Source organism: Notamacropus eugenii, chromosome 1 (genome assembly GCF_028372415.1).
Source record: "Notamacropus eugenii isolate mMacEug1 chromosome 1, mMacEug1.pri_v2, whole genome shotgun sequence".
Classification (NCBI taxonomy): domain Eukaryota; kingdom Metazoa; phylum Chordata; class Mammalia; order Diprotodontia; family Macropodidae; genus Notamacropus; species Notamacropus eugenii.
The window spans coordinates 259,956,505-259,972,856 of NC_092872.1; the positions used below are offsets into that span (position 1 = coordinate 259,956,505).

At 46.1% G+C, this 16,352-nt stretch overlaps 1 protein-coding gene across 2 annotated transcripts in view; it reads right to left on the bottom strand.

Annotated features, from left to right (window-relative positions):
- SUPV3L1 (Suv3 like RNA helicase) overlaps positions 1–16,042 on the bottom strand; it is a 28,859-nt gene extending 12,817 nt beyond the window's left edge. The window contains exons 1-4 of one of the 2 annotated variants that reach the window (XM_072628760.1): positions 15,754–16,042; positions 2,417–2,494; positions 883–990; positions 10–124 (exon numbers count right to left, since the gene is read on the bottom strand). In XM_072628760.1, coding sequence (XP_072484861.1) covers positions 10–124; positions 883–990; positions 2,417–2,494; positions 15,754–16,009 — 557 coding nt within the window. In that variant the 5' untranslated portion in view covers positions 16,010–16,042. The remainder of the gene's footprint in view (positions 1–9; positions 125–882; positions 991–2,416; positions 2,495–15,753) is intronic. The other variant, XM_072628761.1, reaches the window with a different exon arrangement.
- Between the last annotated feature and the right edge of the window lie 310 nt (positions 16,043–16,352).

Genomic DNA, 16,352 nt, shown 5'->3' on the forward strand with positions numbered 1-16,352 from the left:
ACAACTGACCAGTTGGGTGGCAGGCGCAAGTCGCTGATTTTGCGGAGATCATCCTTACAAGCCAGCATAGGGAACATCTGCTTTGCATGTCTCATGAAGAATGGGAAAAGATCATCCACGTGAGCTGCAGGGCAAGACTGGAGGTGAGCAAAAGGGTCAGAGCTGACAAAAAGGTTGTTCCTGACTGCTCTCAGCTGGGGAAAGGACAAGAAGCTCCTTGGACCCTTTCCTGAGGGTCCCACACAAGTGGGTATCTGCCAACAGACAGAGAGATTTAAGGGGATAAGAGTAAAATCAAATGATTTTAAGTTATTTGGAGATACATTATTCAGAGAAAACTTGTGTTTATCTCTAGAAATGCCAGTACAAACAAGACCCTACAGATCACAAGGAGACTTCCACCACAAAGACAAATCAATCCCTCTGTAAAAAACTACTGCCCTGAGCCTCCAGCCCTGCTGATGCCCCATACAAGGTAACCTGGCTTTTCTTGTATGCTGGGGGAACAACGGGGCGGGGGGTGGGGGGGGTGGGGCGGTATCCCTCAAGACTCATACTGCCCCAAAGGACCAGAGGGGATAAGCTGAGGAATCTTCTCAGGAATCCTTATTTTAATAAGAGGTGATGGTGGATAACTGCTCCTCAAGGTGACAATTTTAAAAATTAGACTTCTCCCAAGTTTAACTTCTTCTAGGCCACTAAGTAAAACATTAAACCATTTGCCAAGGAAGTTATTGATGCCTAAACTAAAACAAACAGGATTCATGAAGACAAGAATATAAGGAGCAGGGGGAGGGCAGGGAGAGTGCCAGAAAGGAAAGGCCAGGCCTGAGCCTGAGCTCAGCCTGCACAGGATAACCGCCTGTCCCACCATCTACTTGCCTGCACCGAAGCAGATATCGTTCAGTGTGATGTGAATGTCCACATCCAAGGACTGAGACTGCAAGATATAATTTCTAAAACTGATGAAAGCTTGGTGGAAGAGTCGGGCTGTGAAATGCAGAAATCAAAATAGGAAGTGAATTTTACATTAAGAAAACAAAACCAAAAAACCTTGATCCCACCCCCAAAAAATAATTGTGCTAAATTCCTAAAAAAAAAATCTGAAGTCAACTCAAATCACATCTCACAACTGCAGATAAAAAAAGGATGTTCCATGATAGAAAAAGACCCAGATAACTTAAAGAGTACTTCAGAACTCTTCCCCAAATACAAATGAGATATGGCCACACTAAAGGGCTTAGATGTTCTTGCAAAATGGCCTCCTCATGGGTTTGATTTCCAAGAGCAGAAAACAGTGAATGTCCAATTTGACATAACACAACTTAAAAAGAAATAATTTTAGGAAATGGAGTTTTGTTTTTGTTTTTTTTTTAAGAGGAGAGAAAGAGAAGCCCTGAATGATATTAATGGGCCTTTGATCTAATTTTGGCCCCATTTTTATGGATTCTAATGCAATCCATTCATTATGGAAAAAAAAAAGACTGCATCTTGAGTCCTAGAATTATTAGGTGGATAAGATTCTCAGTCCCTGCTCTGGATGACTGCCCTTTGTCAGTTTTTTCTAGAAATCCAATTTTTCTGAAGTTGCCTTGGCCCTAACTTCTAGTTGTTCAGTCATGTATGACTCATGACCCATCTGGGGTTTCCTTGGCAAAGATACTGGAGAGGTTTGCCATTTCCTTCTCCAGTTCATTTTACAGATGAGGACACTGAGGCACACAAGGTTGGGTGACTTGCCCAGGGCCCACAGCTAATGTCTGAGGCCACATTGGAACTCCAGCCGTCCTGACTCCAGGCTCTCTGTGCACTCTGGCACCACCTAGCAGACTCTGGTCCTAAATTACTGCATAAAAATCAAGTGTTTCCAGTAGAAGACAGGCCCTGTTTATGCTTCCTTTGGTTTATCGAAAACACAGCATCAGAGAGCATAATGAAGGGACCTTAGAAATCATTTAATCTGGGGGGGGGGGAGGGTCTCATTTATCAGGAGAGGAAACTGAGGCTCACAAAATCCTAAGAGTTCTGGCAAATGAGGGAACATGTTTTGCTTGATACTACATGTTTGTAACAGGTTTTGTTTTCCTGGCTTTCTCAATGGAGGGGAGGAGGAGAATTTGGAGCTAGGAATAAAATCAAGCTGAATTAACAAACTAACAAAGTCTGATTGCCAGTAAACCCCAGAGTCAGTCCTGGTTCCAAGGCCAGGGCTGTCCCCATTAACACAAGCTGGTGGATCACATGGAGGACCAGCCCAGCTGGTCAAGGTGACCTCCCCTTTATTCAGAGAGTCCACAGCTAACGACACACGTTCATTCAATCCCCCTCCAGCCGCCTCCCAGCCTCCTCCCATCCCCAGCAGGAAGCAGGAAGGTTTACTCTATGTCTCTGTTACCCAGTAAGCAAGCTGCCTTACCATCCAGGCCATAATCAGTGCCCAGTTTCTGTATTTCTTTCCTCTTGTAAAATTTGTCTAAGACTTTCCTGACTTCAGCTGCAAAAAAGATAAAAACACAGATTAAGTTTTATTATTCACCATGTGACCCATTTTCCTTGGGATAAACCAAGAGAAAATTATCAATAAAAAGAAGCCCATACCCTCTGACTCAGATACTTCACCACTAGGCATATATCCCGAGGGGGTCACTGGTCAAAACAAAGCTCCTCATACAAGCCAAAACATTTACAGTTGTGCTTCTCATAGTAGAAAAGAACCAGAAACCAAGCCAATGTCCTTTGGGGAACAGCCCAAGAAACTGTGGAACAGGAATGGCAGGGACGCTACTGAGCTACAAGCCAACAAAGGTGTGAGGGATATGATAGATATGGGGAGGCAGAGAAAGCACAGACTGAGGGGTAGTGGGGAGCCAGATACAGACACTAGAACAATGCAAACAGCAGCACAGACCAGCCCAGAGAACAAGCCTGGCCTCGGAAAAGACCCCCAACCCATTCCTGTTTCCCACACTGAAGCAGTGCATCTATTTTCAAACTGGGTTTTGTTCACTGTTTTCTCTTTTTTTTCCCTTAAAAAATTATTTGTCAAATGGGATTGTTATGGAGTGGGGGGAAAGAGGGAGGAATATGAGGAGAAACTTCAACAACAAAAAACCAAAGTTACCGATAAAATTTTATTTTTTAAAAAGGAAATGGTGCAAAATTATAAACCACAAATTTGGCCTCAAAGACACATCTCCTACTGCTTGTAGGCCTTGGGAGGCCACAAGTGTGGAGTGCTACACATATACATAGTTGAGTGTTTTTCAAAGTAGTGACTGGTTTTGCTAATTATTGTTTCTTTACCTCTTTTTCTTTTAAAAAAGATATTATGCTATACGAGATGAGTTTCTGGGAAGGGTAAGAGAAGATAACAACAGGAAATTTTGGTAACGTAATGGCCAGTGTGAGAATCTGCTTCTCCAGCCTATTGTGAGACCTTCTAAAACACTATTCTACTGCAATAAGAAAATGCTTATACATTTTTAAAAATAATTTAGGTGATATAAAAAATATCAATAAAATTTACTTTATAAAGACATGGTAGGAAGGTGGTCTCAAACCTGAACCAAAAATTGCATTCTATACTGTGAAAATAAATTTATTTACTCCTAATTTACAATGTAATTCTTTTTCTCCCAAATAAATCAGAAGAACTGCAATCTCCTTAATTTAGTAATTGCTAACTCATTTGAGGTACCATTTGTCCCTAATGCTATCACAAAGGCTTAAAGCTATCTTAGTCAATCAAGGAGAACTTCTCCCTCATCCACCAGCTCCAAGGCTAGCTACCAGCTTCCACCCCACCCCCCACCCCGGTCTGGCTCTCATAGATTGGTCAACAATAGGTCCTAGGTCAAACCCTACTTAAGTCACTGTTTGGGCCCAGGTTAGCAATAGCAACTGTTTTAGTTTTGGCCAAAAACCCTGAGAGTCTTCCCCTCCCAGACTGACTTCTTTTTGGGGGGACTAGGTAAAAGGGACCATTCTCTGCCTCATTTCTTACCAATCCTTAATCACTGAATGGGAATTGCCTCAGTCAAACAAAGACCAGTTAAAGACCTAAACTTAAAAAGGTCAAGATCTCTCATGGCATCTTGGGTCATCTCCAGGCATCTTGATTTATATCACTCCAATAGACTCAGATGGCTCCAGAGGAGAAAGTGAGGCTGGTGACTTCGCACAGCCCTCCCTCACTTAAATCCAATTCACTTGCATGTCATGACATCACCTCCCTGATGTCATGGTCCTCTTCAAGAATGAAGGACAAGTAACTCCTCACTTCCCTTACTGCTTCTTGATGGAATGATTCAAATAGCCTCCCATAACTGACAGCATGCAAAGCAGGGCAAGGTCAGCTGTTTCCATATTTCAAGGCTGTACTTTGAGGAGTCACAGGTTTTGAAGGGACCTCAGTTACCTGAGTCTCACTCCTTCATTTGAGGAATGAGAGGTCCTGTGGCTTAGCCAAGATCACATCGTTCATAGCTATTGCAGTCTAGGGGTACGGAGGCCCCTGAAATGCAAGGGTACAGGGCATGGTTCTGCCTGGAAAGAATTCAACCACTCAAGCCTTTCAAGCAAGCAAGAGTTTATCTCTGCTGCCAATACAAGCAGTCCAGACTCCTAGTGAGTTGGTGGTGCACTTGATAGGGATAAGACTGATACTTTATAGGGAAAAAGATTGTGGGAAGATTTGGAGGAGATCTAGGAGTGACAAGTGGACTAGGGGTTATCCAGAGGTAATAGGTAGTAGGGAGGTAACAGAGAATGGAGGGCTGGGCTGGGTCAGGGGCCACAAAGAAGGGAGTTGAAAGATCACTAACTGGGATGGGTCGAATGCCTCAAGTGAACCTGGGCAGCTGAAATCTGTGGGAAAGTTCGAGGACTGAGGGTTTTTTCCTTTTTAGGGGTTCAGGTCCCATACCCCATCAATGGGGAACCCAAGGTTGAGCCCAAATTCATTGCTCCTTTTACTTCCTCTCCCAAGGCTTAGCGATCTGATCCTCTCTTAATTACCAGATGAAGAGTTTCTGAGGGGGAAATCAGCACACCCTGGTTACACTAGCCACAAGGGAAGGAGTAGGAAATAGTACTGTCCCTTGAAGACTGGGCTCAGCTTTTGGACTTCCAGGATCCCATCAAAATCATAGCCCTCATGGCTCAGCATCCGGTTCAGGGCCCCAATCCAAGAGGATTTGGTGATTAGTACTCCCTTCAACCAACAATATAGATTAAACCCTATAAAATGAGTTGCCCCAAAAGACCACCCAAGAGCCAACTTTCTGGTGACAAACTTCTCTAAGATGACCCTGAGCTTCCCAGCCACCAGCTGCTGCCTCACCTCCATTGCCTAGGCTGCGACATCCACCCGCCCCACTAGAACCTCAGGCTCAGTCCCCAGAACCATCCTGGGCTCATCTGCTAATAAGGAAAAACAAACGAATGCAAAAGTAGCATTATTGGTCACTTTTCTTATTGGGGAAAGAGGGATAGAAAGATGAATACTTCAGGTGACCTGCGCTCTTGGCTAATAGAGGGGAAGCACTGAAATGGATTATGTCAACAATGTACCCCATGCTTTTCTGGAGGCCTTAATGAACTCACTCTACCCGAGACTCTTCCTCCCAGACCTTCCATTTGAAGGAGGATGCCAGGTCAGCTACATCTTCAATCTTCTCCAGGGTGCATTCTTGATTCTCTAGACCTTCTTTACCATGCCCCTTCCCCCCCATGAATCTATCCTTCCCCATTAAAATGTGAGCTTCAGGCCAAGGACAGTCTTTCTGCTAGTATCAGAATCCCCAACACTTAGTATAGTGCCTGGCATGGAATCAGCACTGAATACTTATTGACTTGGTTTGACCAGGAGTAATTTGCCAAAGAAGTAAACACACAAAGCAGCAACAATATTCTTAAAGTACCTCGAGCTTCTGAAGAGACCAGGGGATGGTTAAACACATTACGAAATGTGAAAGTAATGGACATTTGTCAGCTTTATCGTTTTTGTTCAACTGAGATGAGAGAAAAAAATGTCTAATTAAAAATAAAAACTACTGTACAAAAATATTTAAGGCTGCTTTTTTTGTGGTGGCCAAGAATTGGAAATTGAGGGGATGTCCATCAATTGGGCAATGACTGAACAAGCTCTTTTGATGGAATACTATTGTTCCACGAGAAATGGTAACCAGGCAGACTTCAGAAAAACCTGGAAATACATGAACTGATGCTGAGTGAAGTGAGCAGAACCAAGGGAACATTGTACACAGTAACAGCAACATCGTTCAGTGATTAACTTTGATGGATTCAGCTCTTCTCAACAATGCAAGGGTCTAAGACAATTCCAAAACACTCATGATGGAAAATGCTATCCAGAAAAAAAAAAAAACCTATGGAATCTGAATACAAATCAAAGCACACTATTTTCTTTTTTTGTTTCTTCTTTCTTGTGGTTTCTCCCAATGGTTCTAATTCTTCTTTGCAACATGACGAATGTGAAAATATTTTTAACATGAATGTATATGTAGAGCCTGTATCAGATTGCACACTGTCTTGGGAAGGGCAGAAAATTCAGAACTTAAAACCCTGTGGAAGTGAATGTTGGAAACTAAAAATAGATAAGTAATAAATGATTTTTTAAAAAAATTTTAAAACTACTTAACGAAAATAGCCTTAATAGGAACACTGCCTTTTCTCAAACTCAAAACATAAACAAGCTTTAAGAGGGATCTGATTCCGAAAGAAAGCAATAGGGCTATTTTTAGCCCCCTCAGTGGTCCATCTTACAAGGAAGCAATGCCCATATCATCAACCAGAGCTTGATTTCTGACCCTTTCCTCTCTAATATATTTTTTTCCCTCCAAAATGTCTGAGATTTAGCCTTGTTTCTTCATTCTCAAGGTCGTTACCCCAGATCTTATTTCCACATAGTTATTACAAGGAAGCACATATATCACCTAGCTCTCTCCAACCCTTCCAAGCAACCTGGACAACTCAGACTGGCTAATCTTCCTACAAAAAGAATCTACCTTTGTGCCTCCCACTTTCAAGTCAGAAACCTCTGCCTAGTCTGTAACTCCATCTTGTCACATCTGTCTGTCCCTTCCCTCCAGCCCATGGTAGCCTTTCTCCAATTCCTTCAGCCATCAAAGTCAGTGATCACACAGAGAACTCTGTTCCCTAAACACGCTGTAGGTTTCTTTTTCTATCTCTTACCAACTGAATGTCACAGCTGAAGGAACAGGATATTTTATTTATTAATCAAGGTGAAAGAATCACTAAAAAAGAGGGAGGCTGATGACCAGCTTAAAGGACAATCTCAATAAGGACATCAAACTTGTTTACATTTACTTGTTCTCCATACTGGGATTAACATTCTTTAGAGAGGCAGAATTGATGCTTTGCTAAAGTTGAAACCCTTCAACAATTGGATGTAATTTGGTTTACAAGACATCCAGTTTGATTACAGGGCTCTAGAGCATCAAGTTTTAAGAAAAGCTAGCTAAGAAAGAAATGCTAGCACCAAAAAAATCCAATAAAGGCAAGAGTGAGGGGGCGGAGCCAAGATGGCAGAGTAGAAAGACGCACATACACATAGCTCCGAACCCACAACCCACAGAACAGCTAGAGGGGACCAACTCACGGTGAATTCTGCACCCAGAGGCCAAGGAATATTGGAGCGAGGGAGATTTCTGTTCCGGAGAGACCTGCAAACCTCTCTCGGGGGGTCCTTCGCGCTGTGGACTGGGCGCCGGAACTGGGAGCTGAGTGCAGCCCTGCAGAGGCCGCGACACCGTGAGGAAAAGATCCGAGCGGGCTTCGGGGACGGGATCTCCAGCGGCCACGCGGGTCCCTCCACCCACAGAGGGACCTGCAAACCTCTCGCAAAAGGTCCGTTGCGCTGCAGACGCAGAGCCCAGCCCAGACCTGTGGCGGCTGCAGCTTCGAGAGGTACAGATCCGAGCAGGCTTCAGGGACGGGATCTCCAGCGGCGGCACAAGCCCCCCCACCAACAGGTGACGAGGGTCGGTGAGAGAGTCTCTTTGGCGGGTCGAGAGGGGAGTGGGGTGCCCCGATGGCTCGGGCCCCCCCAGGAGATAGAAGCTGAGAGGCAGCTGCAGACAGGGGCTCCCCAAGCGGGCGGGAGCCTGGATCCATTGTGGAAGGTCTGTACATAAACCCCCTGAGGGAACTGAGTCTGAGAGGCGGCCCTGCCCCGACCTGACCACCTGAACTTAATTATCACACTGAATAGCAGCCCTGCCCCCACCAAAAGCCCTAAGGCGGGAAGCAGCATTTGAATCTCAGTCCCCAAACGCTGGCTGGGAGGATCAGGAGGTGAGGTGGGTGTGAGGAGAATATTCAGAGGTCAAGCCACTGGCTGGGGAGAATGCCCAGAAAAGGGAAAAGAGATAAAACTATTGAAGGGTACTTTCTCGGAGAAAAGACACTTCCTCCCTTCCTTTCTGACGAGGAAGAACAATGCTTACCATCAGGCAAAGACACAGAAATCAAGGATTCTGTGTCCCAGCCCACCCAATGGGCTCAGGCCATGGAAGAGCTCAAAAAGAATTTTGAAAATCAAGTTAGAGAGGTGGAGGAAAAACTAGGAAGAGAAATGAGAGGGATGAAAGAGAAGCATGAAAAGCAGATCAGCTCCCTGCTAAAGGAGAACCAAAAAAATGTTGAAGAAATTAACACCTTGAAAACTAGCCTAACTCAATTGGCAAAAAGAGGTTCAAAAGGCCAATGAGGAGAAGAATGCGTTCAAAAGCAGAATTAGCCAAATGGAAAAGGAGATTCAAAAGCTCACTGAAGAAAATAGATCTTTCAAAACTGGAATGGCACAGATGGACGCTAAGGACTTTATGAGAAAGACAGATATCACAGAACACAGCGAGAAGATTGGAAAAATGGAAGATAATGTGAAATATCTTATTGGAAAAACAACTGAACTGGAAAATAGAATCAGGAGAGACAATGTAAAAATTCTGGGACTACCTGAAAACCATGATCAAAAGAAGAGCCTAGACATCATCTTCCATGAAATTATCAAGGAAAACTGCCCTGAGATTCTAGAACCAGAGGGCAAAATAAATATTCAAGGAATCCACAGAACACCACATGAAAGAGATCCAAAAAGAGAAACTCCTAAGAACATTGTGGCCAAATTCCAGAATTCCCAGGTGAAAGAGAAAATATTGCAAGCAGCTAGAAAGAAACAATTCAAGTATTGTGGAAATACAATCAGGATAACACAAGATCTAGCACCCTCTACATTAAGGGATCGAAGGGAATGGAATAGGATATTCCAGAAGTCAAAGGAACTAGGACTAAAACCAAGAATCACTTCCCCAGCAAAACTGAGTATAATACTTCAGAAGAAAAAATGGTCTTTCAATGAAATAGAGGATTTTCAAATTTTCTTGATGAAAAGACCAGAGCTGAAAAGAAAATTTGACTTTCTAACACAAGAATGAAGAGAACCATGAAAAGGTGAACAGCAAAGAGAAGTCATAAGGGACTTACTAAAGTTGAACTGTTTACATTCCTACATGGAAAGACAATATTTGTAACTCTTGAAACATTTCAGTATCTGGGCACTGGGTGGGAGTACACACACACACACATGCACACACGCACACATACATAGAGACAGAGTGCACAGAGTGAATTGAAGAGGATGGGATCATATCTTAAAAAAAAAAAAATGAAATCAAGCAGTAAGAGAGAAATATTGGGAGGAGAAAGGGACAAGTTGAATGGGGCAAATTATCTCTCATAAAAGAGGCAAGCAAAAGACTTATTAGTGGAGGGATAAAGAGGGGAGGCAAGAGAAAAACATGAGGTCTACTCTCATCACATTCCACGAAAGGAAAGGATAAAATGCACACTCATTTTGATAGGAAAACCTATCTCATAATACAGGAGAGTGGGGGACAGGGGCACAAGCAGGGTGGAGGGGAGGATGGAGGGGAGGGCATGGGGAGGAGAATGCAATCCGAGGTCGGCACTCATGTGGAGGGAAAGGATCATAAGAGAATAGAAGTAATGGGGGACAGGATAGGATGGAGAGAAATATAGTTAGTCCTATACAACACAACTAGTATGGAAATCATTTGCAAAACTACACAGATTTGGCCTATATTGAATTGCTTGTCTTCCAAGGGGAAGGGGTGGAGAGGGAGGGAGCTAAAGAAGTTGGAACTCAAAGTGTTAGGATCAAATGTAATGTTCTTACCACTGGGAAATAAGAAATACAGGTTAAGGGGTTAAGAAAGCTATCTGGCCCTACAGGGCAAAAGAGAAGACGGAGACAAGGGCAGGGAGGGAGGATAGAGGAGAGAGCAGATTGGTCACAGGGGCAACTAGAATGCTTGGGTTTGGGGGGGAGGGGAGAAAAGGGGAGAAAATTTGTAACCCAAAATTTTGTGAAAATAAATGTTAAAAGTTAAATTAAAAAAAAAAGGAAAAAAAAAGGCAAGAGTGAGTGTACACTCTCATCACACTCTCTCTCTCTCTCTCTCTCTCTGGCTGTTTTCAACAATGTTCATTAAAAATAAGGCTTTGTTTCACTGTTCAAGTTCAAATGACCTGAATCCTGGCCATGATAACCACTCATTAAAAATAACAAGTAATTAATTCAGACACCCTCTAATGTCAGACCTAATCCAAACAAGATCAGACGTCACAACGACTAACTAGTTATTAACCTTCCTAATGCTGACTTCAGTAGGGGACTGTTAGTTCACAATTCATCATTCTGGGGAAGATAAATTTTCTTAATTTAAGTGGCTAAAGAAGCACAAAAAAGAACCCAAAGTGACTTAAAGGAGTTACTTCACTAATTATTTAATCCATCAAAAAGATTTCTATGAAGTGTGGACTCTGAGTGCGGCATAGTGTAAAAACCACTAGGTGCCCAGAGCCCTCTGGGCCTCCTCCTAAAAGAAAAGAAAACAACACAAAGAAGTAGGATGGGAGGTGACCTCAGGAAAAAGAAAGAAGGGAGAGCATTCCAGGTGGGGGGCACCACTGGTGAAGAGACAGGCTAGGAAATGTCACATGACCTAAGAATGGGAAGAAGCCAGGCTCACCCAGAGAACTGCCCTCTGGCAAAAGGAGGCTGACTCCTGGAAATGCCTTTGCAGGTATTTACTTCTGTGGCCCAGAACCAGCGGCAGGAGCTCAAAGATAGACAGACCTGGGTTCGCACTGCCCCCCCACCCCCAACCATGGCCTCTGTGGAGAGATTCCTTCCTGCTCCCATCCAGGGACAGCCTTGGAATCCAGACTAGGAAAAGGGGGTCCTGCTCGTGCCTTCCTTACGAGATTGCCTCCCATTAACCCAGCGTGAACCTTGTGGGTGACAAGGCTGTCTCTTACTTTTATCTTCCCAATACTTCGCACAGAGCCCAGCACAGAGCAACCGCTTAATAAATGCCAATAAACTATCCCATTGGCTTTCTGGCAGCCTCCTGATCATGGCTGGGGTGCTCTGCTGCCACAGGAGCAGGGTGGGGGGGGGGGGGGGGTGTTTCCTCCTGCTGCCAGAATTAAAGGCAACAGCACTAGGTCTGACAGGTGGCCAGGGTTCCCTGCTCCCCTAACGGGGTATATTTGGTACAATGTTTATCCTGGAGGAGTAAAAGGCATCACATAATAAGCCCTCTGTGCTCAAATGCCCGTGACCAATAGGACACACTAAGAAATCTAGGTGGAGTCAGGAGTCAGAAGTAGGAAGCAGAAGGACTTGAAGGATCCCACCCCCAAAGGTCTCTTCATAAGTATGTGGTCTTGGACAAGTCATCCAACCTCTAGATTTCAGTATCCTCATCTGTAAAGCAAAGGTACTGAAAATCTGTGCTTCCATGAATACTTTCATGTTTTGGATTTAGATCCCTGGCCCCAAGAGATACAAAGTATCTACAAAGAGGCATTTCATGTTCCATTGGAAGGGACAATTCTAAACTTCAGGACCTACTGTGCTCCTGGCTCTGTGCCAGGGCTAAGACAAAAGATAAAACTGAAGCCACAAGAGCTTCCATTCTATTGGGGAAGAAGGTCGAAATCCTCAGCATCACACCTAGCAGGTGCACAGGGTCCAGCATGCCACTTACAAGGGACCTTTAAAGACCTACAACACAAGCAGCCAGAGGAGCCAAATGAGGCCTCCCAGTGGCCTCCCTCCTAGGCCCGATTTCTTCTCTCCTCCATGCACAGCACTTGTGGAGGCCTAGGAAGCAGCACCAGCTATACTCAGAGCAAAGTGCTGGCACCCCCGTACCTGCTTGGTACAGGCCCCCCCGTACCTGCTTGGTACAGGCCAAGTGATGGCTGCTGTTCTTATAGTGGCTAAGAACTGTCCACCACAAGGGTGCCCATGGGAACCCTGGAAGAGCTTTGTTCGAACTGATTCGGAGAGAAGTGAGCAGAACCAGGAGGACAGAAGAGGATGGAGGGGCAGGTGGGCTAGCTCTCTCTGGACAAAGGGGTGAGGGACTGGAGATAAATAAAGAGGCACACCGGTTTGGACAAGGTCAATAATGGGATGTTGCCTTTGGCTGCCTTATACTTGTTACAAAGGTTCGTTCAATTGGGGGAGGAGAGGTAGGAGGGGAAGAAATTAAACGCTTGTCAACTGGGAAAAAGTTTTTAAAAAGTGATGGGCAAAGTCTACTTGGGACCAAAAATGCTGAGCTTCAAAAAGACTTCAGGTCACCAAACCCAACCTCCTCACTTCACTGGGGGGAGCCAAGGGGGCATGCCCAAAATCAGATTTGAGCCCACATCTCCAGTCCCCGCTCCCCCCAGTGCTTTTGTCCTCTGTAATCATGCTTCCTTTTCTTCTCTTTTTCCTCAGTCCAGACCCACAGCTGTCTTCTGTCCCTTCTAACTGGTCTTCCAGACTCTTCAGTCCTTCCTATTCCCAGGTACCAAAGTGATCTCTTCCTAAACCCTAATCTGAGCAATCCCTGCCCTCCTCAAATTCCAGTGGCTTCTTATCAATCAATAATCATTAAGTGCCTACTATGGACCAGGCGCAGTGCTTGTGCTAAGAACTGAAATATAAAAAGAAATAAAAGACAGTCCTACTCCCAAGAAGATGATAGTCTAACAGGAGGAGAGAACCTGCAAACAACTATATACAAACAAGCTCTATACAGGATAAATAGAGAATAATCAGCAGCCAGAAGGCACCAGAGGGGCTGGGGGAAGGCTTCCTGGAGAAGGTGGGACTTAAAAGGAAGCCAGGGAGGCCAGCAGCTGGAGCAGTCCTCTTCCTCCTGGAAAGGTAGTCTAGACATGGGGAAGAGATAGCCAGAGGGCTGCCTCCAGAATACAAGAAACTTCCAGTGAGCTCTCAAGTCTTTCTTCACCTTGCCCCATGGCTCTTTTATCCTCACTGCAGGTCACAATCTCACTCCTGTCACGTGGCCACTGTAGTGACCATGGGCCCTCCCATGCCAAGAATGCCCTACCTCCCTGGGCCTCAGAGGCTGTTCCCTTCACTTCCTCTAAGAAGCTTCCTTTACCCAAAGCCTCTCTGAGTCCTCTCTCAGATACCTGGTAGTAACAACTTTGTAATGATTTGCACGTGTTCTTGTTATGTTTACTTCCAACACTCAAATATCCCTGCTGTCCTCCACATTAGAATGCAAGCTATAGGTGATAATGGTTTCACTCATTCTATTTGTATCCCTGGCATGTAGTAGGAACTGAAATCCTTGCTGATCTTACTGACTAATTAATTGATCTTGAAGGAGGGATGAGGAATGGGGGCCAAGACTTAGGGGATGCCAAGTACAAGAAGAGGAAAATCCAACCTGCAACAGCTGGGAGGGAAGGAGCATCTTTGGGGTCAGCCAGCCACCCCTAAATAAAGTCCACACAGAGAAACTGGGAATGCCTGCATTGGCAGAATTGACATGTCTGGGAAACAATTCTCTTGTCAGTTGCTAGTTTTGTCCCTCAGTGTCACCTAGAGCAACCCTCCCTCCTTGCTGAACTACCTGACTGCCTCACCACCCCACGTTCTTCTGGCCTTCTGGTCTTCTAGTCACCTCCCTAACTTAAGACACAACAGATGCCACAGAACTAATTCATCACTCAAATCCTTGAATGTACCAGAGAGCCTGCTCTTGGTCTCCCTGCATCCCCAGCTGTCAACCTGAGGGTACACACTGCCATCTAAGGCAACAGACAGCATTTCCAGAGGAGGGTACTTCTAAGGATCTCCAGCCATAATAACACATTTTATGGTTCGGAACTGAAAAGGCCTTAGCACTAATCCATTTGAGAATTCTAGTAAAGGATCTCTCCCCTTCACCTCTCAATAAACACCTATTAAGAGGCAGCAGCTGGTGTAGTGATGCATGGGTGACTGCACTTACCCTTCAGACGCTAGCTGCGTGATCCTGGGATAACCACTTCACTTTTCTCAGTCTCAATTTCCTCATTATGTGGTTGTAGTAAGAGATAATACTTAAAGCACCTTGCAAACCTCAAAGCGCTATGCAAACGTTTGCTATATTGCTATTAAGAAACACTCTGGTACAGAGTAAAAAGCGCTAAACTTAGAGTTACATGCCCTAGGTTCAAATTCCAACATTCTCAATTGTGTGACTTGGAACAACTAATTTCTTTTGGCCTCAGCTTCCTCATCTACAAAATGAAAGACTGGACTAGATGACCTTTCAGGCCCCTTCTAGGCATAAAGCCTGTGAGGCTATGGGGGATGGTGGTGATGGCCTTTAGAAGAAAACTGCGGTTGTGGGAGGTGGAGAAAGGCCAAGAGAGACCTGGTCTGGAGCAGAACCCACTTCTACCAGCATTTCCAAAAACACATTTTCAAGGGAGGGGTGTGTGTACGTGAGAGTGTGTGTACACATATATATATATATACATGTGCATATATGTGTGTATATATACATATATAGATATCAGTTTTACATCAGTTTAATTTTGAGGTCAATATCAAGGTTATCATTGATTTCCATTTCACATACGGGGAATTGAGGCTGCGGATGGACTGCAAGGGACCAGAACTCATCTACCGAGGCACAACTTCCGGGCTGGGCGTATCTACGGATGCGTGTTTACCCGGGGGGAGGTGCCTAGCTCTACCCTGCCTGGGCCTCAGTTTCCCGAGGCTTGCTCAGGGTTCAAGACCAAGGTCAGACCCAAATCTTCTCACTCCAATAGGGAGGTTCTGCCACGGGCACAGATGTGGGGGACCCTACACCCTTGGGGGGATCCGCCTCCATTTGCCCCCACCCCAGCGCTTAAAAGCTCACCAAACGCCGGTTAAGCACCTACTATGTGGAAAGAGCTGGGGACACACTGAGAGACTGCCAAACCAAACCCTCCGGACGCTGCCCTCGAAGGGCAGTCTGACGGGGAGACAGTGATTCCAACAGCTGAACCAAAACCCTCGCACACAACAAGCACTTAATGAGTGCTCTGCCATCCGGTCCAACCTCTCGGTGTACAGGTGAGTCTCAGAGGGGGAGAACTTTACCCACGCTGCGCCGAGAAGGAGGAAGCAAAGCAGAACCGGGGATTGGGGCGGAAGTTTAGTTTGGAGTCACCAGACCGGGGCTTATGGACTCCGGGGTTGTTACAGGAGAGAAAACTGAGGCACCAGCAAACGCTACACCGAGAGAACGGGAAGCCGGGTCCCCGTCTCCCCGGGCACAGACAAGGCAAGGGAGGCACGCCGAGAGCCGGGGAAGGCCCGGAGGGGCCCACGCTTACCTTTGTTGAGCGGCCGCGTGAGCTCGGCCCCCACGTCGCCCGCGGCGCTGGGTCCGAGCGGCTTCACGGGCAACGGGACGTAGAGGGACGTGTTGGGAGCCTTGGAGCCGCCCGAGGACGACGAGGAGGAGGAGGACCAGGCCCCGGCGGCAGCCCTGCCCACCGCCCGAGGCCCCGGCCCCCGGCCCGGCCGCAGCGCGGGACCCACCCGGGCTGGGAGCCAGGCCCAGCGCAGCGCGCACCGCGGCAGTGACATGGACACTCAGCTTGGCACGGAGCCCCCCCACCCAAACCGGGCGGGCGCGCGCGCACGACTGTGACGTAACCCGCCGCGACCGGCCCGAGAAGGACCCCAACCGAGCCCGGCCTGCCCCTTGATGTGCCTGACGACAGCCGGGGTATAAAGTCCCGCCGAGGTTGTTTCTCCACAGCGACTGAGGAACTTCTGTGCGAGATCCTGTCCGAGGAGGTGTCCTTCTCTTCTCTAAGATCCAGTCCTGAGGTGGCAATCCTTCGGGAAGGAAAAAAAGGCAGGCGTTTCCAGTGGCCCCAGAGGGCATTGTGAGCGGCCTTGAGGCTTCCGACCACTGCGCGCCGGG